This window comes from Nyctibius grandis, chromosome 14 (genome assembly GCF_013368605.1).
Source record: "Nyctibius grandis isolate bNycGra1 chromosome 14, bNycGra1.pri, whole genome shotgun sequence".
Lineage (NCBI taxonomy): Eukaryota > Metazoa > Chordata > Aves > Nyctibiiformes > Nyctibiidae > Nyctibius > Nyctibius grandis.
In genome coordinates, this window is record NC_090671.1 from 3,888,027 (window position 1) to 3,914,262 (window position 26,236).

Sequence of the window (26,236 nt, forward strand, 5' to 3'; positions counted from 1 at the left end):
TGGGTGAAGACGAACTGATGGCTGCTTTGTCACCCTCAGAGAGACCACTACACCCACACCCCTAAAGCCTCCCACAGCTCCCTAGTACGCCAGGCTCCGCAGCTCAGCAGCCCCTGCGGCAGCCGACAGCGAACCGGAGGAGGATCCCTCCTCAATTCACAGAGCTGCACCCTATAAGAATAACGATACCTGCCCCACTAGCTCTTGCTCCCCAGCTGATCGCCTTCCTGCAGCTCGTGCAAACCACCACACGCCGAAGCCCTCTTCCACAAAGCTGCTCTCTGACAGACGTGTGACTAAACCCTCCTGAATGAGAAAGTCCGTAAGTACCGTAAGGCGAGCTGGAACCAGGCATTCCCACACTCTGAGACCACAGAACACCGGAGTACCTGCTTCTTAACGTAGCTGCAAAGTCAAAAGCAAAGCAGTTTTAATCAGTACAACTCACATTAAAAGAGAGGTTGTGCCAGGACAATATAATTAAGAATCTTACTTGTGTGCTAAGCCAAATTGCTGCTGGTTTCATAGCCTTTATTTCTGATCTTAACAAATGAACCCCCCATACCACAAAAAGAAGTCAAAGTCACAACAGCAGGATCACCTACAACCTTAGAGTACACATCCTTTTAGCAACTAATATGCTCCACAATCTTACCAGCCCGATCATATCACAGCGACAAAGGCTTTGCAGACACAGAGATAAAATTATTCTGCAACTGGAATTAAATATCTGAGCCATTGAGGGGCTCTGGGAAACAAGTAATTTTGAATGGAAAAAAACAATTGGAAATAATAAAGTGTTTGCTGAACCCAATTAAAAAAAGACAAGCTCTGCCTAAGGCTATGGCTCATGAGAGAGGCCAGACATGAAATACACACACACATTTATAATTCACAATTTTTGATGAAGTAACAGAAAGAGACAATATCAGAATCCCTCAGGCAGAGCATTTCTTTAACACATCCTGTTACATGAAGGAATTTCCTCTTTTTCTTCCAAAAAGGGAAACCGATGCCTCACAGTTTTAACACGCTAAAGATCTGCTTTAGCGTTGGTAATAACACAGCGTCAGCATTTCAAGAGCACGTTCCTCATTTCAATTCTCCAAAGCAGAGCCTTTGGATGTTCCTGATGCAGTTTGGAAGGATGTTTGATGAAGCTGCAATCTGGCCCTTTTAATGCAAGCAGTGTGCTGCCAGGTCCGACCGCCAGGTCCAGCCGCCAGCAGCTCTCCAGGGAAGTCACAGTGGGAAGCAGAGGGGAAGCACTTCCCTTATGTGAAAAACCAGTATTAGTTTGGGCAACAAACCCCCTGCACGGCCACCCAAAGCTGGAGCAGGACTAGAACAGAGTAGGCAGTAATAAGGGATGTGCCATACTGATCTTTCTGCCCTAAAAAGAGAGGGATAGCAAGAAAATCAGATAAATTAAGTTAAATAACAATATAATGGCAAAACTCTAGTGTCTTACCACGACAGCCTGAGTCCAATGAAATGTATTTATTGTGGTACAGTAGTAAGAAGTGGGTAATTGCATTTTGTGGTGTTAGAACAAGACTCCGCCACACCGGTTCTTTTGAAATACATCACTGCCACATCTCCTCTGCCTCGTCATTGTGTCTCAGCCAGGAAAGAGAAGCTGCCAACTTCAGAGGACGATGCATGTGAAGGAATGGGGAAAACCGCAGCCTCTAGTGCTGTGTAACTGCTCTCCATTGAGAAAAAAAAAAAGACGTCCACATTTGGTAGCAACCGCTGCTGGCAGGAACTGAAGAGGTTACATGTAACAGCTGGAGAGGAAGGAAGGAGTTAAACCATTAGTTTGACATCTGCAAACCAGCTGCCAGAGGGCTTGCCCTCAACTGGTCCTTACTTCAGGTCCTACAGTCCTCATACAGGACCATTTTCTTTAGAAAACAGACAATTTTGACTTCAAAAGTCTTCCAGCACTGCAGAGTTCTCTCCAGTTCTTACAAAATGTTAACCTCACTGTCAAATACGTGCCGTATTCCTTGCCTGAATTTCCCCAGCTTCAACCACAGACACAGTTCCACTGATACCCAGTTACTGAAGCTACCTACAAGCCTCTTGGATCTTGGATGAGCTGGAGCAAGAGCACTACAAACACACCAATGGCATCTCCTACCTTGATCAGAAATTCCTGCTTTTTTTTTTTTCCAGATCAGAAAGAAATGTTGCAGCTGGCACAGGGACAAAATCGAACCCCTGTGACAGCATCTGCTAATAATGTACCTATTCACTAACCAGTCCAAATAACCAGTTGGATTTTGAGACCCATCCATCAGCCAGTTTGCAGAGCCATTAGCTACACAGTGATGATTTGTATTGTTCATTTCCTCAATCAAAATGCCGCATGGGTGCCAAAACAAATATCTTCTCAAAACACTGCCAGTCTCTCTTGTAACCTCACAAAATAAGTTAATGCGTGACTTCAGGTTCATATGACACTCACTTTTTCATAAACCCACACCTGATTGACATGAAAAACTATGCTTTAAGCCCAGATTTTTGAAGCTACTGCTGGTTTCCCATTATTTTACCTGGAAACCCTGTTTGGCTGGCTGGCCTGCAATCTGCCGCCTGGTACAAAATACCTTTTGGGGCTGGAAGGAAAAATAGAGAGTCATCTGCTGATTTTTAAATGCCTACCTTTAGAATGAGCTGTTTAATCTCTACTTTATTTACTGTGGGAATGGAAGAATAGATCACACAATGACCAGGTCATCTGGCTTTTCAAAAATACAGAATATAAACATCATCTCTTGAGCTCCCCTGTAGTGTTGTTGACCAGTGTTCAACCTTTAATTCCTAACAGGCTGGTATCACTTCACTTGTCTTTATTTCTCAAGACCTTTAGAGCACCTTTCACTCTGCTGACCACGTTTCTCTTCACGATTTTCCTGCACTTCCAGTTTCTGTTTCTTCGTTTGCCATACAGCGGTGCAGTGCTTTCACGTCAGCCAGCACAGGCATGTCTGTACTGTGCCTTTTCGCTGCCTCTCCAACAGCTTTAAAGCTTCCGTTAGCATCCTTGTTTTGGATGCATTTGTGCTCTCTCAAAGTATATGAATAATTTTCAGTGTTTTGAAGTCTTCCCCTTTGCAACCACGAGAGATAAGGTCCTGCCACCAGCCTTTTATTCGAAAGGAAGGGGCTTTGCCTTGCTCACTTCCTGACCCCGATGCCAAAATTCTCCGTAGTAAGTTGCTTGTAAGCATTCACTTAATATAGGCAGGACCGAAGCGGTCACTTGGTTGCACCATCCAGCAGTTCAGAAAAAGCAGAACATTTAATACTACTTGCAGGTAGCGAGGCAGAGCCACAGAGCAAACCAGTCGCAGCAAGCGTTCCTCTCTTCAGTCACATTTCCAGTACTTCTGGGCCGCTCAGCACCCTGGGGAAACAATGTTCCCCTGAACACCATGAAAAACAAGCAAATGGGCAACAAACAACAGCATTTTCCTACTTGTGCAGTGACTCACCCAACTAAACAACCAGCTGGACATGGCTGGTTTGTGTTGTAGGAACGCTGCACTTACAAGATGAATTGCACTGCAGCTCTGGTGCCTCTCCCGAGGCACGGATCCCCTCCAGCCAGGGTGACTGTGCCACAGAAAAAAGGGGACAGACCGTGGAAATATTGTACTAGTCAAAACTTCAGCCCTTACACTCTTCTTTGGAGCCCCACGCCTAGAGCCAGTGGCCACAAAAGCACTAGCTGTAGAGGATGGCATCCCTTCCTTCCTCCTCCCACATCCGATTACCCCGTAAGTGACAGAGCCGACTCACCAGTACAATTTGACCCTGGGGAGTTTTTAGTGCTCCCACTTGCAGGATTGATCACTTAGTCTTAATTCCACAGGCATTTCTTCATTAGTTAACAAAGAGCAGCAACGTATCTGTGCATTCTAGGGAAATCCTTTGGCTGGCTACATTACTTTTGCACAAAAAACTTTCCCAAATCCATTGAGGATAGTGGAAGTGTTCTCAGAAAAACAGTTATAGTTCGAATAAAATACAGATGATCAGAAATTCCCCAGTGACAACATGTACACCTGTGCTAGGCACTCACATAGGAAATGTAGGAGAGTAGCTAAGGTGCCCAGCCCCATAGAATCAGAGGGTTTCACACGGCTGTGCACAGAGATACATCCTAAATTTTATTTCCCCACATAAGCAGGAAAAGAAAAGCCTTTTGTTCCAAACAGACACCACCAGATCACAATTATAAAAGCAGCACGGGATACACGCCTCAAACCCCCCCACTCTGATTGAAATCACAGCAGTCTCCTCTTGCCATCCCCAGGATCTTTCAGCAACCAGACAGTGCTGCGGTGCATCGGCACAAAGACACCTTCCTGCCTCCCTCTCTCCCAGATGAGGAGACCAGCAGTACAGGTGCACAAGCTGAAGCAGATGGATGAAATCCTAAAGCTGCTCCTACAGCTCTCCATAAAGAAAGCAGTCATGTAAAAATCAGGCATCTTCTCAACATGCAAAAAAGCAATTATGCTAAAGACACGGGGAGAGCCCTGCGAGGTCCAGATCAAAAGCCAGAGACATTGGAGGCAAGAGAAAGCCCTATCAAATCCACCGCACTTTCCCCAGCTTAAGGATCAGAAATGGAGCGTTCTGGCTCATAAATTCTACTCCCAGCAAATTCAAGCTTAAATCCCCTGAAGGCAATAAGGAAAAGGCAATCAACAACAACTCTAACCACTTCACAGATGCTCCTGTTTAGTTTGTACAGCACTTCTTACAGCATTCAAATGGGTAAAATGGGATTTCAACGCAGGGGGGCTGACGGCAGCAGGCAGGATTCCTCGGTGAAGATACCAAGGGCAAAGGAAGTTCTGAGAAGCATCATATTGGTTATGATGAGTGAACTCAGCAGGCTCAGCCTTTGCTCATTTTAATCTGCCAGTAAGCAAGCTTGGCTAAACTGAACATCCTGCATCTACAGTGCCTTAAAAATCCACAGGAACCGCAAAAATAAGGGGAAAACCAACCAAACTGATGCGTTCCCTGGGAAGCCATGAAAAAACTAATCGCTATTTGTTTCCAACTGTTGTTCCGCTTCCTGAGCCAAATGTTCCCAAGTCAGCTGCGGTGGCTGAGGAGTGACCGGTTAGAGCTGGAAAGTTGTCGGTTTAAAATTGCAGCTCGAACACTTTCAAACTCCTTAACATCTTTTATGGTTCCAGGACCACCTGTTCGAAAAGCGGAGCCCTCCGATGCCATAGCATGTGCCCGCATCTTCCCACTACAGCAGTCAGCTTGGGGAGAAAAACACTTAGCCCAGCCCGTTCTTCTGCTCTTACACCAAAAAGATGTGAGCTGCGTGCTAGAGAAGAGACACAGGAAGGGAACGGGCTGCCTCCCTCGAAGCATCAAGGTCATTAGCCCCATCTTCACAACAGGGGTGAGAAGAAGCTTCCAGACTCCTCGACCCCCTCTGCAGCATCCTCCCTAATTTACAGAGAGCCTCCATGAATGATACCCATCGCTAGTGCTCTGGGAGATGACAAAGGAGAAAGAACCGTTTGACTCCACGATAATGGAACACTAACCCAAGTCTTCTTTACCTTGTATACGCTTTTCCTCGCTCAGATTTGAACAGCACGGGGCATTCAACATGAAATCACTGGGATTTTTTTTTTTTTTTACTGCGTGAAAGAGTCAACAGCGCTGAGATTCTGTTTGACAAAGCATCCCACTGTGAAACACACAATGTGTGCGTTGTGCAAACTGATCTCCTGCGGGGCTAGGAAAACAAGGCAGGCTCGGAAAAAATACACAGGATAAGGGCAGCCCACAATACCTCCTGGTACTTCACTCTGCTCATGGATTTTCCTTCTATAGGTACCACATTTACAGAGTCACGTTGACAATGTCTCGATACAAATGCCTTTGTGAGTTCTGGATAGCACAGTGCTGCTTCTCGTGAATCAAAGGTACCAGCTCTACCCTCTCAGCATGGCCAGTATTTAAGCACAGCCGAGGCAGGCAGTCCTGCCTTAAAACCCGCATTCTCAGGATAAATGAGATTCCAGAGGATGACGCATTTGGAACTTAAGAACAGAAACACATTTTCCACTATTTCTAACATCATACCAAAAGATACCAACCATCTCCTACAAAGCAGTATTTACCTCCTTCCTCTGAGTTTACAGAGCTCATCACCCAGGGAAACGAATTTTACTGAAGGAGAAAACAATAATCTCCTTATGTTTTGGGTGTTCATTTCCCTTTCCAAGATTTTCACCCCTCACTCATCTCAGAGGCAGTTTTGCTTCGCTTTGCTTGCTTAAAACATTCATTATAAATCATCTAGGCCAGGAAAGGATTAGAGAAGCACTGGCAGAAGTTGCAAAATGCAAGGCTGTTAGGTCAGAGAAATGAGACTTTCAGAGGCATAAACAACAATCCAGCACTGAGCTACCACTGGTGCTGCAGAAAAAAATCCTCTCTGTAAGTTTTAAGCAGGTACATACTAAGAAAAACAAATCATGCACAGGAATGCAAACCAGCAGCTCTTCATAACAAAGCCATGACGCCTACCTGCCCACTTCCACCGAAGGTGTGATCTGCGCTTTGCAGATGAGACACGTTAACCACAGTGACATTAACTGACCTACCCCAGGTGCAAGGAGGAGCGGCTCCAAGGGCAGAACTAGATTGCTTCCAAAAATGGGATCCCAGTCCTGTGCTCTGGCCATGCTTCACCTCTAAACACCGCAGCGGAAGCACTGCTACTGGAACTAATTAAAGGCAAATCGGTAGAACTAGGAGCCATGACGTGAGAAAACATCATGCATAGCATCCAAGAAAGCCACCAGGTAATCCAAAAGGCTGTTTAAGAGCCTGGCTGTCAGAGATCTCAGGATCTGCCAGGTCCATTGCAAGCGTTTGCTTATTCCCTTGTCCCCTATTTCTTCACACCAATTAGCTACAGCATTCCATAACTAGTGCCCAAGTCCAAATAACCATCTTCAAAATCCTTACTGTCACACAAGGATCAGAAATTACAGATCCCGAAAGATTTATTAAATCTACTCGATGGCTGACGTTTAAAACACCCGTTTCCCTTCCAAGGTAGCAAAGCCCGAATGCTTTTGCAGCAACTACAGTAGTTCCTCAAGAAGCAGAGCCACTAAGAGCTTGTGTGGTTACAGCATTTCCCCAAAGGTCAGGTGTTTATCCCCTGTTCGCTCCCTCGGCCCCCCAGAAAACATACACTTGTTTGACACCTGGAAATCTCTTTCATCCACGGACAACACTAAGGAAGCGGCGGTAGGAAGGTGGGAACAGAGATGTTTGAAGAGTGGGGACTCGACAGATGAGCTGAAGCTGTGGACTATGCAGACAGACTTACTTTCTCTCCCTGCTGACACAAACGCATTCTGGAACCAGACCCAACACAGAAGGGAATTATATCTCTTCGGATTGCATTGATTACTGAACACCCCAAAATCCAGGCGGCTCACATGTCTCAAAAGAAGAACATTAACTGCCCCCAGTCCTGGGCCACTCCCAAAAGCACATGTCTACCTGTGGTAGTAAATGAATTTGTTCTTAAAAAAAGACAAGTTTGTTGTACACAACATCCATTAATGCTGTAATTACCCTCTGTCTTCAGAACCATCACATGAGTTTCCATTGGCCAATTACAAAAAGAAGAGCTTTGCTGAAAGCCTTCATACATGTCACCAAGGAACTGGGCCAACGTGCCAAAGAAAGACGAGGGAAGAGGCCCTCCCCAGCAGCTCCAGGAAGCGCAGCACACACCACACACTGTTCTAGAGCACAACCAACAGTCTCAGAGGCTGCCACTGCTTCCCTTGGCCAAAGTCACATTCCTCACCAAGCACACCTCGGGCAGCCCCTCCAGCTTCACCAACAGTGAAATGTCATTTTCTTTACATGCTTTGGGCCACCTTCTCCTTCACAGCAGGGCACAGGCACGGTGGCACATGCGGCAACAATTCTTCCACCCAAAAGGCCAGGTTGGCTCTAGTTTTCCTGAAACTCTTCAGGCAGCAAAAACTGAGATGGCAAAGGGTCAGCTGAAACCTCGACATTCAAAGTTATAACATCCCGTTTCCCAACAATCCTTCCAGAAAACATCACACTTCGCTGCTGCAGTTGCTCCCCCCGCCTCCCCCCACATACGCAATAATTCATTTTTACCTCAATAGCAGATGCAGTTGCTTTTTTGTAAAAACCCAGAGTTTAAAGATGACTTTTTCCACTTGCCATAATCCATTGTGTGGGAGAAACAGACATACAATATCATATTGTTCCCCGTACGACACTTTGAGCTGTACTTTCTGCTCTGAACACGCTGCAACTCCACTTGAGGCTACAGCAATTTCCATGCGGGAGGCAAAGGAGAATATTGTACCTGGTCTAATACAGGATAAATCAATGTGCACTCATTTATTGCTTACAGTTCCCATCAGCTCAAGGAGAGACACTGTCCTAGAGTTTCAAGGCTATCTACGCTGCCTTTGTATGTGGAAAGCACACCTCGCAATTTGAGATATTTTGAGAACCCCATTCGAGGGCTTCCCAGGAGTCTGGGTGAGGGACTGGAAACCACTAAACCCCGCCTGCTTCTCACCGTTGTCAGTACGTGATTTTGGGAAAGGTCACGCAAGGATTGCATCCCCATTTTCGTTTTCTACAGAAATTCAGTTAATATTAGTCACTCACCTCAGACAGGTGCGGGGAAGCTTAATTAGAGTGTGTACAGCACTCAGAGATTCTCAGATAAGACGTACTAGGGAAGGGCAGCATCATATTAATTAGTGTGGATTCAAGTGACACAAGCGCTTCTCTCTGTCTCCTTCAGCTGTTGGAGCTTGAAGGAAAAATTACCCAGCACCACGGTGCTTCATGTTGGCGTTGGAGAAGCGCTGGCACCACAGGGACCACAATTTTCTGGATGTGGTCTGAATTCCCATCAACTTTGCAGGATTCTGACCTTCCCCTGTGGCTGTCAATGGGAGCTCCCTGGAAGACGTGTCTGCCTGCACCAGCCAAGGAAGGCAGAGTTTTAATATTCTGCCCCATGCAAGCATTTTCTCCCATTAAGTGCTTAAGAGCTGTATGATTAGGGAGATTAATTTTTGCAGCCGGACATTTTCTTTAAGAATGTAATTTTCCACACAGTTTTCTCATTCAGCTTTCTTTTATTCTAACCCCAAGGCATTCACTTACCCAGACGATGACTCTTCTGCACGATTCAGAAAGGAATATACTCTTGCACTGTAGTCCTTTCCTTTTACCTCTGCAACAGGCTTGGTTTCGGAAAACCCTGTTACTACTTATTGCAACCCAGTAATTTCTTTGCATTTCCAGACAACCAACATCAAGATTGCCCCAAACCACACATTCCTTTGTCCAAGGACCTGGTTGTAACAGAGCTGCATCACGGATCAAGTTGTTTTTTTAAAAAAAAGCACAAGAACTTCCTTAAAAAACATGAGAGTTGATGTACTGAAACCACACAGAGACAGTGTTTAGCCAGAGACAGTTGTGAGGCTGGAATATAGACTACAATTTAGAGGCCCATGACAGCAACACAGAACCAGAGTGTAACTTAATTAGGATCAACCTCTGACGCACGAGTTAGCGTAAGGGCGGTTACACTCGCTTTGTCTTTCCCTCAGTGTCACCTGGGAGGAGGATGCTGGGTCCTTCACTGCAAACAGTCCCAGCTGGTATCTGGGGACACACCTCAATAAAAGCTTTGTGTTTAACCCGCCACCAAACCAAAGTGACAAGTGAGCTGTTCCTCCAAATTCTGGCTGAATATTCTATTACGAGAGTTTAGGCATCAAGAAGACACAACCAGAAGGAAACAGCCTCCTGACCTTCCCTGTCCCCACGCCCTCATCATCACCCTGGCAGGCTCTCCCTCTCCTGAAAAGGACTTCTCACATACTCTTTTTCCCTGAAAAAGACCAGCCTCTGAATAAAAACGTGAAATCATACTGTTCTGTTAGTGTCATTTCAGTCCTCGGCAGAGGAGTGGAGGCAGAGCAGAGAGGAAGCATTTGAATCCCTCCCAGCCTCCATGAGACACAAGTTTTCTGCATTTCACAGTAGATTTTCTTCGCAGGCAAAGAGGAGAGCTGGACTACACGTTCTGGTTTGTAAACAAGCTTACTTTCGCAAGGGATGGCGTTAGTCTGCTCTCTCACTCATTTAAGCTTCCCGCTCCTCAGAGATAAGTGTGCCTTTCAAGTTGTTTACGCCAGCCTTCCTCTTCTCATCTTTCACCCCGCTCTCGCAGTACCCGCTGACTTCAGAAGGCTCCGTATCAGTCAGTATCACTTGCACAGAATAAGCTTTATACTTTTTCAGCAAATTCAACTTTAACAGTGATTAAAACATATAGCCAAAATAACAGTTCAATACCAAGAGACACTTAATTCAAAGAACTCCAGGAAATGAATTCTCAAAAACCACAGAGCGATCTTTTAAGAAGCACAAAATTGGTCACTAACCAATTTCCCTGTATTTCAAGGGAAGCAAATTGTGGAAGACTTTTACTTATTAATATGTTCATTCTCATACTTGTGCTCTAACACAATCACGTTGGCTTTAACCAAACGATAAACCTCACACAACTTCTTCTTTAAAGGGGTAGGAGGCGGGTGGAAGAAAAAGACGAGAAGAGCGATTAAAATTAGTCACAAGAAAGCCCATAAATACACCACTGGACAGAGGCAGCATCCTCTCTTCTACTTAACTTAAAAATAGAGAGCTAAACTTTGAGACAAACATGCAATAGAGCAGATGCGATGGAGCAACGATGCAGCAGAGCTTAGAGAAAGTCAACTGGACAATTTAGCCAGGGATCTGTATTGCAGTGCTGGGGGAGGAAGAGGAGGAGGAATCTTGATTGTCAGAAACTAGCTACTGGCTCAGGAGTCACAGAAGGAGAAAATTAAGGGAGCCCATACGATTGCAAGAGAGAAATCAAGTCACAGGCACAGAGGCAGCATGGAACAGAGGTATAATGTAGAAAAAAGGGACGTCAGGCCAAGAAATGATTTATTTGTTACAAATGTTAAGCTTGTGGCAGCAAGGGCTTGAACAGGCTCACACGACCTGTGCCTCCATCTGCAATGTCAATTGCAAGTCAAAGAGATGTGTGGAACAAAACTGTTTGAATACATTCAGTGAGGAATAACATAAACCAAAACCTCACTGAACATGCTCAACACACCTGCTGTTCTCATCTCACCTAGTGCGGGGCGATGGCTTTAATATATACGATATATTATATAAGATATACTGAGGAGAAAGCACTGCTTGTAAGAGATGGTGGCTTTTGTTTTCCCCCTCCCAGTGCTCATAGGCTGGCTCTGTCCCACTGAATACCTGGGGTTAACAGGAGTATGAATATATTGTCTAAAAGTACTCCAGGTTCTGTGGTAAGAATCCAATAAAGATGTTAAAGGGATTTATCATCACGTATCACTTTCCTTATTGCAAAAATCAGGACATAAACTAGAAATAGGCAAAACAACAGTTGCAAAGGACAGATGCTTTATGGCGCTAGGGAAATACCACATGACATAACTGCAGCTGCTGCACCTGACAGCTCGGGCCAGTGGTTCAGCACAGCCGGGCACTGCCAAGGAACGGAGACGCTCTGGGCCAGTGTGCAGGGAAGGAGAGTTGAGCTTAAGGACTACGAGGTCACAGGTTATTACACAGAAACCATAAAAAATGTGTGTTAGAAACAGCAACGACAGGACCCGTCGATCCAGCGTCCTCCGCCCCCTCAGTGTCACACGGCTGCTGCGAGTAAACAAGCAACACAATAAGCACCTTCCTGATTTTATTTTCTCAGGCAGCTGCCAGGACGCTGAGTGACAGCTCTGAGAGTTTCGGGTCCTGGCACGAACAAGAAAGAGCAGCCACAGCAAAGAGAAAAACAAGGGAGGCCACCACAGCGGGCAGGAAACGACAAAGCAATCTTACTTTGGTTAGGCAGCTCCTCCCGATCCAGGTCATCAAGAGGGGCCGAGGTGCTGCTTCCACTGTCATCCAGGGTGAGGATGAGGGGAACGTCATCATCCATGCTCACAGCCATCCTGCCCCTTCAGAGGCTCCTACTCCAAGAACTTTAAATAACGCTTTTTTCAGTTCCACGTGTAAAACGCTTATGTCAAAAACTCTCCCCAGAAAGTCTTCCATCAGGGGCGTCTTCTAGACATAAAAGTATAAAGGTATGTGCACCCATCTCGAGAGAGCACAGCTCAAAAACGATCTCGTTATTTGCTTTCAAAAAGCAGCGCAGGATACTAGACTCAGTGGCAGTGTTTATGCAAAAGCTAAATTCAAAAAGTCAGGGCTGGGCTGCCTCTTCCAGTCAGCGCACGGCTCGCAGTACAGCACAGGAGCCACGGGAAGTGCTTCTTGCCGAACTCCGGACCGCTCAGCACAAGAAGGAGGCGAGCGTGACGCATCCGGAGCCAGCATGATGCCAAGTGTCCCCGTCACACGTGGCTCTTTCCCCTGTCGTGCCAAAGTGCCTCGACTTCAGGTGGGGAGAGGAAAGAGGGAGAAAAAGAGGCCGGTTTGAGTCTGTACACATGACGTTCCCGCAGGCTTCTGCGCTGGGTGATGGCACTGCCACAGTCGTGGATTTCTTTTAAAGGTGGAGGAAAAGAAAGACCACGCAGGGCCTGGACACCGTGACCGGGACGCTCCACAACCGGTGCCACTACGCAGCTGCTACTCTCCCTGTCTCCTTCCTTGCAGGCCGTGGCGAGGGCAGGATGAAGTCACGGCAGAGGCCGCATCTCCCACAGCAACAGGCCGACGGCGCCGCTGCCGAGAGCGGGCCCCGGGCCGGGCCGCCCCGCGCCCGCCGGGCTGCACCCACCGAGGGCCGGGACGCGAGCCTTGGCGGCGGGCACTCACTGCTGCGCAGCAGGCAGGACGCCGGGACCGGTCTCCTCCCACGGCCTGGGAAAGAAGGACACCGACACGGGGCTGTCACCGCGCTCTGGAGGCCCCGGCCTGGCCCGGGCTCCCCCCGGCCCCGCCGCCCCCGGCCCGCGCAAACCGGCCCCGCCGCCCCCGCCCCCGCGGAGCCCTCGAGCAGCCCGCGGGCGAGCCCGCCCCCCGCCAGCCCCTCGCGCCTGCGGCCCCCGGGGACCCCCCGCCGCCGGCACCCGGCCCCGTCCCGGGACCCGGTCCCGCCGAACCGGCGCCCGCGGCCGCTGCGACACCGCTCCTCAGCGCCCGGCGCGCGCCGCCCCGCCCCGCCGCCTCTCATTGGCTGCGGCGGAGCGGGGAGGCGGAGCCTCCCTCCATCCCACCAATCCGCGCTCAGTGCCCGCTCCGCCCCGCCCACCGCCCGTCCTCGGCCCTGCGAGAGGATCCGGATTATTCCCGCCTCCTCCTCCTCTTCCCTCCCGCACTCGGTCTCGTCATTGGGTAACGGCGCTGCCACTCCGGTCAGGCGGGGATGCTGATTGGCCCGAGGGGGCGGCGGGCTAATAACATCACGTCTCACCCACGGGAAGGGGCGGGCTCTCAGGGAGCGGAGCGCTCGCTGCCATTGGCTGTGCTGAGGCCCCGCCCTTGGGGTCAGAGGTGAGCCGAGCTGTCGCCCAGCAACGGCGGGACGCGGGCGGGAGCTCCGGGCCCGCCGAAGCCCCCCCCGAGGGGAGCCCCGGCCCGGGACCCCCCCGGGCCCCCCGCTCCCGGGCTGGGCCGCTGCCCCCGGCCCGCCCCGAGGAGGGGATGGTTCTGTTCCCAGGCCCCACCACGCTCCAGTCAGCGACCGGTGGCTGCAGGGAAGAGCAGGGCCCTGAGGAAGGGCAGCCCAGCCCCAGGAGGCGGCGGGCACAGCGGGTGCCGCGAAGGGCCGAGGGCCCCGCGGGTGAAGCACAGCACTCCCGAGACCCAGGGGATCGTGTCTGTCTCAGACAAGGTGAGGGGTCTCAAGCTGGGAGCGAGCAGCCCAGCGTGTAATGAATCAATCTGTTCCCTTGGTCCAGGCTGAGCATTTCTCTCACAGGCAACTCACGGAGCCAGGTCCCCAGGACGGGCCCTCTGAGCCTCATCCAGCCTGATAAAGCCACCAGGCTCTGCCCAGCAGCTCTGACTGATTTTGCCACCAGCAGGACTTCTGAGTGTTACAAACGGGTAGACAAGGCCTCTGTGCAGCTGGAGCACCCTCCTTGCCACCAGAGCAGAGGTGTCCAGTCTCAAATTACCAACGTCTTTGCAAATGAGCCTTTCTTCTGCCCACCTGATGCCTCACCATGCCCTCCCCTTAGTGGTATTTCTTTCTTTGTGCCATCCTCCAGGGATGGATTTACAAGGAGGACAATGCAATGAGAGATCTTAAAAACAGCTTGCAAACGCTGGCCAAAAGGCTTCAAGATCCGCAGACCAAGCGGGAAGCAGTGAGACAGCAGAAACAGGAGCTGCGGGCTTCCCCAAACGAGCGTGCCAAGCTGCAGCAGGACACTCGGCACCTGAGGACACAACCCAATACACTGGTATTGGAGCACTGAGAATCAGCGCTGGCTCTCAGAAAGGTTCTGCAGGAGGAGATTAAACGTGTCGTAGTGCTGTCAGGTCAGGCTGCCGCCTGCTCCTGGCAGGATGCACCTGCTGGGTTTTGGAGTGTACCTGCTCCATCACAATGCTCCGCTGATTTAAGTGGCAAGCAGCCCTGTAGCAACACAACTGCAACCACCACGCAAGTAGCTTACTCACGGGACCGCCTCTTCTCCCCATCCACTGACTCAGCTCTGAAACCACCTCTGCCAAGCGCTGTGCCAGTCTGGAGAGGCTGCCCGCTGGCCAGAACGCAGAGCAGCGAGGCCGCCGCAGATCAGGCGAGGCGTGTGTTGGGAAACAAGGGAGCTGGTATGGGCTAAGCAGAGCAGACATTATACTGCCCGCACATAAAACCATCTCATAGTTGTTTGCAGCACCTAGGGCTGGGCACAGCCCATTTTGGACGCTAAGCAGTTCCCAGATTGGCTGGTACTTTGCTGAGACATGAGACAAGGAGTCAGGGTTGAGTCAAAGGTACAGAGAGTGTGATTTATCACAGAGTGGATAGAAAAATGAGAAAGAAAGCAGTAGGCAGGAGTCCCAGCTGTGATTCAGGCCAACAACTCTCACCTGAGCTGAGCACCAGTGACACTGGACAGGGTGAATCCGGAGCTAGGAAACAACTGAACATTTCCCCCATCTCATTTCATTGACATTTGGTGTTTGTTCCATACAAGCACCGGCCTCCTACGGGCAGGGCAGCGCACAGCAGTAACGGAGCAGCTTTTGCTCTCGCACTGGACTGCACAGCTCTGGCGGAACAAGAGGTCAAGGCAGGAGTAAAGTGTCAAACATGAGTGAGAAGCGCAGTACGAAATCCAAGTAACCCATTTATATTTTAACCAACACTGTCCTTGTGGTGTAAATAGCGGGGAAGTGCCAGTTCTGACGTCCGGATGGCCTGGAAGCCCTTGGTGCCACCCTGGGCCAGTGTGGGACAGGAAAGCATGTGACTGATGTGATGGGCTCTAGTTTCCCCCATTGATTCCTTGGAGTCTGAGCACTGCAGTGGGGGTAAACTGGCCACCCCTGGCCATACAAGCCACTGTCAAATTGTTTTTCAGATAAAATCTCACTTCATTTTATGAGGCTTCATCTTTCAAGTACTCCAGCACTCCAGTATTGCACTTTGTGTCCTGCTTCCACGTTCAGCAGTTCTCTGCAGCTTCAATTTCAGGGCAGTTACCCCAGTTTGCCGATGACTTGTCCCACTGGATCTGACTCATCCACCTGCTGCCAGGGAACAGGGCTCCCACTTTCCTGCCAATCCTTAACCCTCTTGTCTCCATCTAGTGTCCAAATCACACGTCGGTTTCTCTCCCAGCCCACTTGAGAGACCTGCAGGCTTAACGGCTTGCATGTCACCGTGCTGACATCCAAACAAAGCTCAACAGGCTCAGATCCACGTCAGAACCTCCAACGCCTCCTCTGAGAAGGCCCAAATTGCTTTCACATCCCTACAGTTTCACTCAGGTGGAGAAAAGCTGCTGGATTGCTGCAATGCAAAGCGTAGGACGGGGCCAGAACGCTTGATGCTGATCCTAAGGATCCTCAGCTTCTCAGGTTTTTAATAACATCAAGTTATTCCTGCTTCCTATCCGCCAAGGCAGCTGGAGCACCAAGCCCCAGAACTTCTGGCTCCCCTAACCCTCCTCCTCCTCTGCATGCCTCACTAGTGCGTTGGGCAAGGAATAAACCGCTGCCAAGTGCCACCAGAACTACCTGTCCCTGCCCTTCTGCAGGCGGACACGGCCTGTCTCCTCCCACGCTCCCAACAGCTCACAGCGTATTAGCTGGGTTACAGCACCACTGATACAACCTGCTTCCCAGCACAGCTCAGCTCAGGCTCAGCCCCATCCACACCACAGAGATGGGGCCTTTTCTTCAGCACAGCGACAGAGCAGGCTCTGACCTGCACGTGCCCGACCCGGTCAGCGTCCCCATCAGAGCACGGAGCCTGCCTGCAATGTTGAAAGCTGGGGCAGGGGGAGGTTCAAAGGAGCATGAAGGTATTTGGACTTGGCACCTCTTGAAAAGTCCCATCCAAGCACATTTCCTTTTTCTTGGTCCCTTTGGGATGGCTCGGCTCAGCAGCCAAGTGCAATTCTACCTGGATTTGGGATAGGTAAAAGGATCCCTCGGGAGGGATGTGCAGGGAAAGCCTGCTGAAGGCCCTTGGGCTGGCAGTAACTGGCATCTGCTGTCTTGCCATGCTGAGCGAGAGGCACTTCATGCTGTCTGCACCAAGGGAAAGGCTTGGCCCTGCAGGATAAACACCCTGTGCTTACCTGCTGTTCCTGGACTGAGGAGGAGCAGCAGGACATGGTGGTGTCAGGGCAATGGTTGGACTCGATGATCCCAGAGGTCTCTTCCAACCTGGTTGATTCTGTGAGAAGATCACTCTCACTCGGGACGTGAGGGAGATGGCCATGACCTGTGCTGCCACCCGCATCCAGAAAGCTGCTTGTTCCGGACACTCCTCATGTCGAAGATAAAGGGAGAGGACAAGGAGGCCAAGAAATAAGCACAAAATCCATCATCTGTTCTCCACTCTTCCCTCCCAGCATGGCTGCCTGCTCCCCTGGGGCTCGGCTCTCCCAGATTACAAGCATTACCTGAGATAGCCCTTGCACTAAGGCCTGAGCCTGCCAGGGCTGGCTGTCACAGACAGAGGACATCAGAGCAGTGGCGTGATGACATGTCTCACCATTTTAGGTTGAGCTCTGTTGCCTTTCAAAAGCAAGAATAACCTTTCTTGCCAACGGGACTGGACCAGGAGTGCCGGCTCCTGGCTGGCCTTCCTAGCTTCAGTGCCCTTCATGTGCTGGAGTGGGTAAAGGCCCAGTCCTGCTGCTGCTCAAGGTGCCAATAAAATCATTTCTGGGGGCAGAATGATGCCCTTAACCTGGCTCGGTTTGTCCTTGGGTGAATCTGAGAGAACATTTCCCTTTGCATGGGAAGAAGTTAGCAGACTCCCAGTGACTCCCCTGCATTCCCTGACCTCAGCGGCTCGTCACTGCAGCCTCCCTTCCTGGGGAGCAGTGGCACTGGCTGCAAACCCCGAGTCACCCAGCCCAAACCTTTATCTGCCCCCCTGCCTGTATTCCTACAGACCCAGTTGCTCTTTCCCACCGCAGGAATGGAAACCAAGGAGCTGCTTTGCTCAGCCAGTCTTTGGAGACACCAACTGCGCCCACATCGCACAGCAGCGTCCCACGGACCAGACACGAGGCCCCAGCAGATTTGGGTGGGATCACCGATTTGGTGACGAGCGTGGCGTTGCTGTGAGAGCACCTCACAGCCCTCAGTACAAACCATGGGATTACGTGTCCCCTCAGCACGTCCTCATCACCAGAAGCTGCTGAAATCCCTGCGGCAGATCCTTCTCTGTCATAAACCCCACCCAGCTCTGGGGCATCCCACTGCCAGCAGGACACAGGGCGATGCTGTTCCTCACCTCTCTGCTCGTGCTCCCTTCTCCTCCCTTGCCAAAGGAGACCATTAAAGTGTTGATGACGTGGAGCAAGGCCAGCAAAGAGCCACTGAGACGGGCAGGGCTGGAGCACACGTCCCATGTGCAGAGGCTGAGGGAATTGGGCTCATTCAGCTGGAGAAGGGAAGGTTTCGGGGGGTCTTAGAGCAGCCCCCAGTACCTACAAAGAGGAGGTGACTGTGAGGTTTGAGCCAACCTTTGTGCTCAGCAGAGAGAACAGACACAAACCAAACCAAGAAAGGCTCTGACTGGATATAAAGGGAAACTTTTCACCCCAGGGACAGCCAAGCAGTGGGAGGGGGTGCCAGAGAGGTCGTGCAGGCTCTGTCCTTGAGAGTTCCCACCACCCGACCGGACAAAGCCCTGAGCAGCCTCGCCTGAGCCCACAGCTCACCTGCCTCAAGCAGGAGGTTGGGCTAGAGACCTCCCGCAGTCCCGTCGAGCCCAAGTGATCCCGTGATTGCACACAACAGGCAGGATGAAGCAGGACTCCTCTCTCCCCAGCACTGTTTGGTGGAGGTCCCCGTCAGGGCCCTCAGACCTTAACTGCCCTGACCCGCCTCGCCTGGGACCTCCACCCCGGTGACACCCTCTGGTCTGGGAGCTCCACCTGTGCTCAGGCCCTGCCTGTCCCCCCATCGAGCTACGCTGTGGGTGTACCTGTGTCTGGTCCTTCTCCTGGCCGGGCCCTGGACCTACACTGTAGGCACTCCTGTCTCCTGTTGTTCTGACTTGACTTCCTGGGCAGTAGGAATCTGACTCGTTATCACACCTTGTCTGATGACCACTGGACAATGGAAGCTGCTGTTAACCACCAAGGATGTCCTGCTCTGGTCCTGTGGTCACCCTGGGTTCCCGGCTCGTCCTCCGTCGTGGAGCAGCCCCGTCCTTTGTTTGCAGCCACGGGAGGTCCTCGGGTCCTGCAGACTCGCTCACCAGGAGGTCAGACCCCGCTTTGGGGCGGTTAAGGCTGCGTTGGAGTCCAGAGGGACATTTGGCTTCACTTCCAGGGAGGTCTCGGTTCACAGCCACCTGCTGCCTTGGAGCTCGTGGCCAAAGATCCAGACACGCTTTTCAACCGTCCCCTCAGCAGAGGGCCGCGGGGGGTCGCAGGGGCTGTCAGAGGACTCTGGTTTTTACCCCTTTCTGTCTTGGCATTGTCTGAAGCCAGGCAGAGCCCTCCCGAGGGGGAGTTCAGCCGGCTGAGAGACTGGGACCAGCCCCTGCCGGGAGCCCCCCGGCCTGCGGGGCCCACATCGCCCTGGGGACGCTGCCAGGCGCAGGCCTTGCCCTGACGGCCCCGCTCAGGGCCTGCTGCCGCCGGGGCTGGCGGGGGGACGGCTCCCAGGGGGGTGTCCCCGGCGCGGGGGGCGAGGCCGCGCTGGGTGCGGGGGGCGGGCGGCGGGGGGCTCCAGAGCAGCGCGTGGAGCTTGGCTACATCTTCCTTCGTCCCCCGCGGGGCTGCCCGGGGACCCTCGGGCCTGGCACCGAACAGGGACTCGTCGCAGAAGGACGGGGTGTGACTCCTGAACCTGCACGGAGAAAGGCGGGGGGACGTTACAGCGGGGACCCGGGGGGGCTGAGCCTCGCCCCAGACCCTCCCGGGGGCTGCTCGGGGCCCGCCCCGGCCCGGGCTGGAGCGAGGGCACCGAGGGGCGCAGGGGAACCGGGGCCACGGACGCTCAGCGAGCCCCGAAAGCCCGGGGGCTGCAGGCCGGGCCGAGGGGGCCGGGGAGCGCCCCGCGCCGCCGCTCACCTGCGCTGGCTCCTCGGCCGGGGGCCGCCGCCGGGAGCTGCCGCCGCCGCCGGCACCGTCCAGGGAGGCGCGAAGCCGGGCGGCGCCGGGCGGGCCCCCGCGGGGCTCCCGAAGAGAGACTCGTCCACGAAGGAGGCCCGAGCCCGGCGGGGGCCCCGGCCAGCCCGCGGCAGCGGGACGGCGGCAGCGGGAGCGGAGGCGCCTCCCGGCCCCGCCGCCCGCATGGCCCCGGGGCGGGCACGGGACTGGCCCCGCCCCTTCCGGCGCGCCCGCCGCCGCGTGCTTCCGCCACCGACATGGCGCCGGCGCGCGCCCGCCGCCAGCCCCGGGGAGCGCCGGTAACGGGGAGGGGGGGGGGGAGAGGGAGAGGGGGCGGGACCGGGCGGCGCCACCCGTGTCCCCTGTGCCGGTGTGCCCGGTCCCCATGTGCCGGTGTCCCCTGTGCCCGGTACCGATGTCCTCGGTCCCCATGTGCCGGGGTCACCCGTGCCCGGTCCCCGTGTGCCAGTGTTCCCTGTGCCCGGTGCTGGCATCCTCGGTACCAGTGTCCCCAGTGCCCACGTCCCCAGTACTGCTGTCCCCAGTCCCCCTGTGCTGCTGTCCCCAAAACCAGTGTCCCCAGTCCCCATGTGCCATTATTGCCATGTGCTACTGACCCCAGTGCCAGTGTCCCCAGTGCCGGTGTCCCCAGTACCGGTGTCCCCCGTAGCGGTGTCCCCAGTGCCGGTGTCCCCATGCCCGTGTCCCTGCCCACCGGGCTGCCAGTGCAGAGCTGCAGTACCCTGGCACCGCCGGGATGCCCATCGCCGTGTCCCCCCGCTGTCCCCAGGTCCCCGCGCCCCCGCTGCCCGCCTTCCCCGCCGCCGAGGATGACGATGGCGCCGACGCCGAGCCGGACACGCGGGCCATGGTGCGGGCCCAGAACCAGAAGAAGAAGAAATCCGGGGGCTTCCAGTCCATGGGTGCGTGCGGGGCGGGGGGCAGCCGTCCCCGCGATGGGGACTGTCCCCTCCTGCCCATGCCCCCTCACCTCTCCCCGTCCCCGCAGGCCTCAGCTACCCCGTCTTCAAGGGCGTCATGAAGAAGGGCTACAAGGTGCCCACCCCCATCCAGAGGAAGGTGAGCACGGCGGGCAGCGGGACCCCCGTCCCGGGGCGGTGGCTGTGGGACGGTGACGGTGACGTGGTGTCTCGCAGAGCATCCCCGCCATCCTGCGCGGGCGGGACGTGGTGGCGATGGCACGGACGGGCAGCGGGAAGACGGCCTGCTTCCTCATCCCCATGTTCGAGCGGCTGAAGGCGCCCAGCCAGGCCGGGGCGCGCGCCCTCATCCTCTCGCCCACCCGTGAGCTGGCCCTGCAGACCCTGAAGTTCACCAAGGAGGTACGGGGGGCAACGGGGACAATGGGGGCGAGTGGGGACAACGGGGTCAAGGGGTTTGGTTCTACCCCTTTGCTGACATGTTTCTTTCTCACCCCACAGCTGGGCAAGTTCACGGGCTTGAAGACAGCCCTGATCCTGGGAGGAGACAAGTAAGCTGTCCCCATGTCCCCACCAGTCCCCGCTTCCCTAAAGCCTTCCCAGAACCTGGCGAGGGGCTGAGCTGCCCCGTGCCTCCTGGCACCGTCCTAGCCTCTCCCCTCTCTGGCAGGATGGAGGACCAGTTCGCCGCCCTGCATGAGAACCCCGACATGTGAGTGGGGGCACGGGGAGGGGACCTGTGAGGAAATGGCCCCCGAGAGCCACCCGCCATCTGGGGACATCACTGGTGTTTACAGCCAGTGTGCCCGATGGACGTGTCCTGGTGTTCCCTTGGGGCATCTTCCTGTGTTCCCCATGGGGGACAAGGGGGACTCTGTGGGGTCTTCTCTGGGTCACATTTGGGACCTGCACCCGGGAGGGTGTGGGGACGCTGTCCCCCCCGTCTGGTCCCGTCACCAGCTCTGTCCCGGCAGCATCATCGCCACCCCCGGGCGCCTGGTGCACGTGGCGGTGGAGATGAAACTGAAGCTGCACACTGTGGAGTACGTGGTGTTCGACGAGGCCGACAGGTCAGCGGGGCGCAGGGGGGTCCCCGGGGCTGGCAGTGTCCCCATGTGTGGGGCGAGCAGTGGCAGGAGTGAGGTGTGCTGCCATGTCCCCCTGTCCCTGTCCCTGCAGGCTCTTTGAGATGGGCTTCGCCGAGCAGCTCCAGGAGATCATCGCCCGGCTCCCGGACTGCCACCAGACCGTCCTCTTCTCCGCCACGCTGCCCAAGCTGCTCGTCGAGTTCGCCCGCGCCGGTGAGGAGCACGGGGCTGACAGCGGCTGGGGGGGTTGGACCTGGCGGGGCCTGGGGATGGGGACACGGCACGGTCCCGCAGCGGGGCTGGGCCCAGGACTGGCAAAGCCGAGCTGGGTCAATGCTGGGCCAAGCGGGTGTCCCCAAGCCGAGGGGTGGGGCTGGTCCCAGTGGCACATCCCACATGTCACCACCCTCCCACGTGTCACCGCGTCCCCCAGGTCTCACCGAGCCCATGCTGATCCGTCTGGATGTGGAGTCCAAGCTCAGTGAGCAGCTCAAGGTGAGAGGGGGGGCTTTGCACCCCCCAACTCCTGCAAGCCACCCCGCAGTGGCTCCAGGCTCGCGAGGAGGGGACAGAAAGGGTGGCATGGGGACGCAGAGGGGCTGAGCTCTGCCCTCCCTTGGCAGCTGGCTTTCTTCCACGTGCGCGGGGACGACAAACCGGCCGTGCTGCTCCACCTGCTCCGGAGCGTGGTGAAGCCCCAGGACCAGACGGTCGTCTTCGTGGCCACCAAGCACCACACAGAGTATCTCAAGGAGGCAAGTGGCATTTGGGGTGTGCCCAGGGCCCCTTTCCAGACCCACTTGGGGTCTGGGTGTGTGGGCAGCTCCCTGCTGGAGTATCCACCTCTGTTTCACCGGGCTGAGGGAGAAATCCCAGTATATGTGACCACGGAGGTGCTGCGTCCACCGACCCCTTCAAGAGAGGGGGGAGTGCGGTGGGATTTGGGGGTCCGGGTGGGCACCCTGGGGTCTCAGGGCCCTGTCCCTTGGCTGAGGGTGCATGCCCAGGTGGGATCTGCTCTCTGTCCTCGTCCCCAGCTGCTGACGGCGCAGGGCATCCGCTGCACCCACATCTACAGCTCGCTGGACCAGACCGCCCGCAAGATCAACATCGCCAAGTTCGCCCAGGGCAAGTGCCCGGTGCTGCTGGTCACCGACGTGGCCGCCCGCGGGCTCGACATCCCCATGCTGGACAACGTCATCAACTACAGCTTCCCCGCCAAGGCCAAGCTGTTCCTGCACCGCGTCGGTGGGTGCTGGTGCCCTGCGCAGGGGTCCTTGCAACCTGGGGGTCCCTCGGGGTGACAGGGAGGGTGTGAGTGGGCTGTCCCTTGTCCGCTGTTTTTCCCATCCCTGTGGCCTGCTGGGCTGGCACTGATGCCCCTGACTTGGTGGTGATATCTTTGGGGCAGGAGGTCACCGTGTTGTGATACGAGGAGACAGGCTGGGGACAAAGTGGGGGCAGCAAGGTCCCTGATCTCCCAGTTGGACTGTGGGGGCTCTTGGGGACAGGGCTGGTGCCTTCCCTTGAGGATGGCACCGTGGTGGGCTCCCCTTTGCTCCTTCCCCAGTGACCCCCAGCCCCTCGCCAGCCATGCCCACCTGGTAAACGTGCCGTGCATGGGCTCCCGGGGCACCGGCGGGTCCCTGCCCGGGTGGGGCGGGCTGGGCTGGCGCTGGCACTGCTTTCCCACTCTCCTCCTCCCCTTGCCAGGTCGTGTGGCCCGGGCTGGCCGGAGCGGCACTGCCTACTCGCTGGTGGCTCCCGATGAGATGCCCTACGTCTTTGACCTCCACCTCTTCCTGGGGCGCCCGCTCGTCCTCGCCGGTGCCCAGGAGATGCCCGCCGGTAAGGCAGACCTGGTCACAGGCATCCGGGTGGCTGCAGGTCCACGCTGGGACACCGGCCACGTGGCCACTGGGGTTTTATCCTTGGCCAGTGCTGGAGTTGGTGGTCTTGTGATGATGTGCTCTCATTACTGGGGTGCAGCTGGGGACAATGGGGTGCTGGGGGCTCCCACACACGCCCTGTGTCAGGGGGGCTGATTTAACACCCGTGGCTGTTAGCTCCGCTCTGTTAAATCCCCGATTGCTGCAACGATGGCGGGGTGGGTGCCAGCGAGGTGACACGGTGTCCTTCGGGCTGCAGATGCCGGTGGGGTGCTGGGCCGTGTCCCCCAGAGCCTGGTGGACGATGAGGAGTGCCTGCTGCTGACGGACCACGAGGGCTCGCTGGAGCTGCGGAGCCTGCGCCGCGTCGCCGACAACGCCCACAAGCAGTACCTGCGGTCCCGGCCCGGCCCCTCGCCCGAGTCCATCAAGAGGGCGAAGGACTTGGATGTGTCCCAGCTGGGCATCCACCCGCTCTTCAGTGAGTGCCTCGGGGACACCGAGGGAGGGGACGCTGTTCCCCTTGCCAGGGAGCTGATCTGTGCCCCTCTCCGTGCCCACCTTCCCCAGGCGCTCGCTTCGAAGACACCGAGCTGGAGAGGCTCAGGTTGGTGGACAGCATCAAAACCTACAAGTCCAAGGCGGTGAGTTGAGACCCGTCCTCAGGCACGAGGCACCTGGGCTGGGGTGGGACGGTGGGTCCGTGCGGCCAGCCCTGCCGCTCACCGGGGCTCCCGCAGACCATCTTCGAGATCAACGCCACGTCCCGCACGCTGGCCAGCACCGTCATGCGGTCCAAGCGGCGCCACGACCGTGCCCTCATCGAGAAGTACCAGCGCGGGCAGCAGGAGAAGCGGGCAGCGGCTCTCCAAGGGCAGGGGCTGTGCCCGGGCCCCCCCGGGCCCGAGGAGGGAGGAGAAGGAGAGGAGGAAAATCTCCAGGTACCGGGGCAGGGATGGGGGGTTTGTTGTGGATGCGGGAGCTGCTGCAGGGCAGCCTCGGCCGGGTGCTGGCAGCACCGGGGCCCCCGGGCTGGGCCAGGGCTCGGGGGCTGGTGCAGTGACTGCTGGGGGGGACACGGCTCCTCCGTCCCGTCCTCCATCCCCTTCCAGGACGTGTTCTCCACCGTGGTGGGCAAGAAGCGAAAACGGGGCCGAGGGGGAGAAAACGGCGCCAAGAAAAAGCCGCAGCAGCCGGCGCAGCGGGACGAGGACTTCTACATCCCGTACCGGCCCAAGGACTTCGAGAGCGAGAGGGGGTGAGTGCGAGGGGGCTCCCGCCGCCGGCCCGCGCCGGGGGCTGCTCTCATCGCCCGCCCTTTGCAGGCTGAGCGTGGGCGGCGAGGGCAGCCCCTTTGAGCAGCAAGCGGCCGGAGCTGTCCTGGATCTCATGGGCGACGAAAACCACAACCTCAACAAGAGCAAACAGCTGCTGAAGTGGTGAGTGGGGTCTGGCCGTGGGCTGGGGGCAGAATTGGGGCTGGGGGTCCCACCACCCCGTCCCACCGCCCTCCCCTCTCTCGCAGGGACCGCAAGAAGAAGCGGTTCGTGGGGCAGACGGGCCAGGAGGACAAGAAGAAGGTGCGGACGGAGAGTGGGCGCTACATCAGCAGCTCCTACAAGAACAACCTGTATCCTGCCTGACCGTGCCGGGGCGAGGGCAGCGGGGCTGGACGTGCTGGCAGCCGTGCGGCACCGTGCCCTGCTCCCGGGGGTCCATCCCGTGCCGGGGCGGTGGCGTGGGGAGGGAGGGTGGGTCGGGTGATGGGGAGTTGGGCGATGGGGAGTCACCGCACGGTCCCTTAACCCGCTCCGACCCAGCTATGAGAAGTGGAAGCAGAAATACAAGGTTGACGAGCGGGACGAGGATGAGGAGGGTGACCGAGGCAGGGAACAGTTCAGAGGGAAGCACAAGCGCGGGCAGGGTGAGTACCTGGAGTGAGTGACGCAGCCCCCTGTCGCGTCCCCGCCACCTCGCCCTGGCCCCGAGCTGAGCGTGGCTGTGTCCCCCTGCCCGCAGGGCAGCCCCCCGCCCGTGGCAGGGTGCGCTCGGAGCTGAAGAACAAGCAGCAGATCCTGAAGCAGCGCAAGAAGGCGGCCAAGCAGCGGTTCCTGCAGAGCGGGGGGCTGAAGCGCCTCAAGGCCAGGAACCGGCAGCGGGTGCAGGAGCTGCGGCAGATGGCCTTCGGGCGCCGGGTGGGGGCCACCAAGAAGGGCAAGCTGCGGAAGAGGGTGTAGGGGAGGGGGCCGTGCCCCAGTGGCTTCCCCCCCGCCTGGGCTGGGTGCCGGGGAAGGAGACATTAAATACTTGGCTGGTTTTGCATCCTGACTCCTCTTTATCCTTGCCCTGAGCATCGTGCCTGGGGTCATCCCTCCCACCTTAGGCCACCCCCAGGCGCACTAAAACAC

At 55.6% G+C, this 26,236-nt stretch overlaps 3 protein-coding genes across 3 annotated transcripts in view; 1 reads left to right on the forward strand and 2 right to left on the reverse strand.

Annotated features, from left to right (window-relative positions):
- Window positions 1–13,091, reverse strand: part of TPCN1 (two pore segment channel 1) — a 47,427-nt gene extending 34,336 nt beyond the window's left edge. Inside the window, exon 1 of the mRNA XM_068412410.1 lies at window positions 12,022–13,091. Within this exon, the coding sequence (XP_068268511.1) occupies window positions 12,022–12,133 (112 nt within the window). The 5' untranslated portion in view covers window positions 12,134–13,091. The remainder of the gene's footprint in view (window positions 1–12,021) is intronic.
- Window positions 13,092–15,090: 1,999 nt separating this feature from the next.
- Window positions 15,091–20,169, reverse strand: RITA1 (RBPJ interacting and tubulin associated 1). The gene is given in 5 exon segments (XM_068412427.1): window positions 15,091–17,101; window positions 18,080–18,275; window positions 18,776–19,647; window positions 19,872–20,103; window positions 20,106–20,169. Coding segments are annotated over 3 exon segments (828 nt in total). The 3' UTR covers window positions 15,091–17,101; window positions 18,080–18,275; window positions 18,776–19,115.
- On the forward strand, window positions 20,156–26,150 carry DDX54 (DEAD-box helicase 54). The gene is made up of 20 exons (XM_068412409.1): window positions 20,156–20,209; window positions 20,701–20,833; window positions 20,920–20,990; window positions 21,068–21,253; window positions 21,353–21,402; window positions 21,522–21,563; window positions 21,826–21,921; window positions 22,031–22,152; window positions 22,373–22,434; window positions 22,563–22,694; window positions 22,977–23,187; window positions 23,653–23,787; window positions 24,088–24,309; window positions 24,399–24,472; window positions 24,569–24,769; window positions 24,941–25,086; window positions 25,154–25,267; window positions 25,354–25,458; window positions 25,649–25,752; window positions 25,848–26,150. Exons 1-20 carry the CDS (start codon window positions 20,168–20,170, stop codon window positions 26,063–26,065), a joined length of 2,466 nt encoding a protein of 821 aa, XP_068268510.1. The 5' UTR covers window positions 20,156–20,167; the 3' UTR covers window positions 26,066–26,150.
- The last annotated feature ends 86 nt before the right edge of the window (window positions 26,151–26,236 follow it).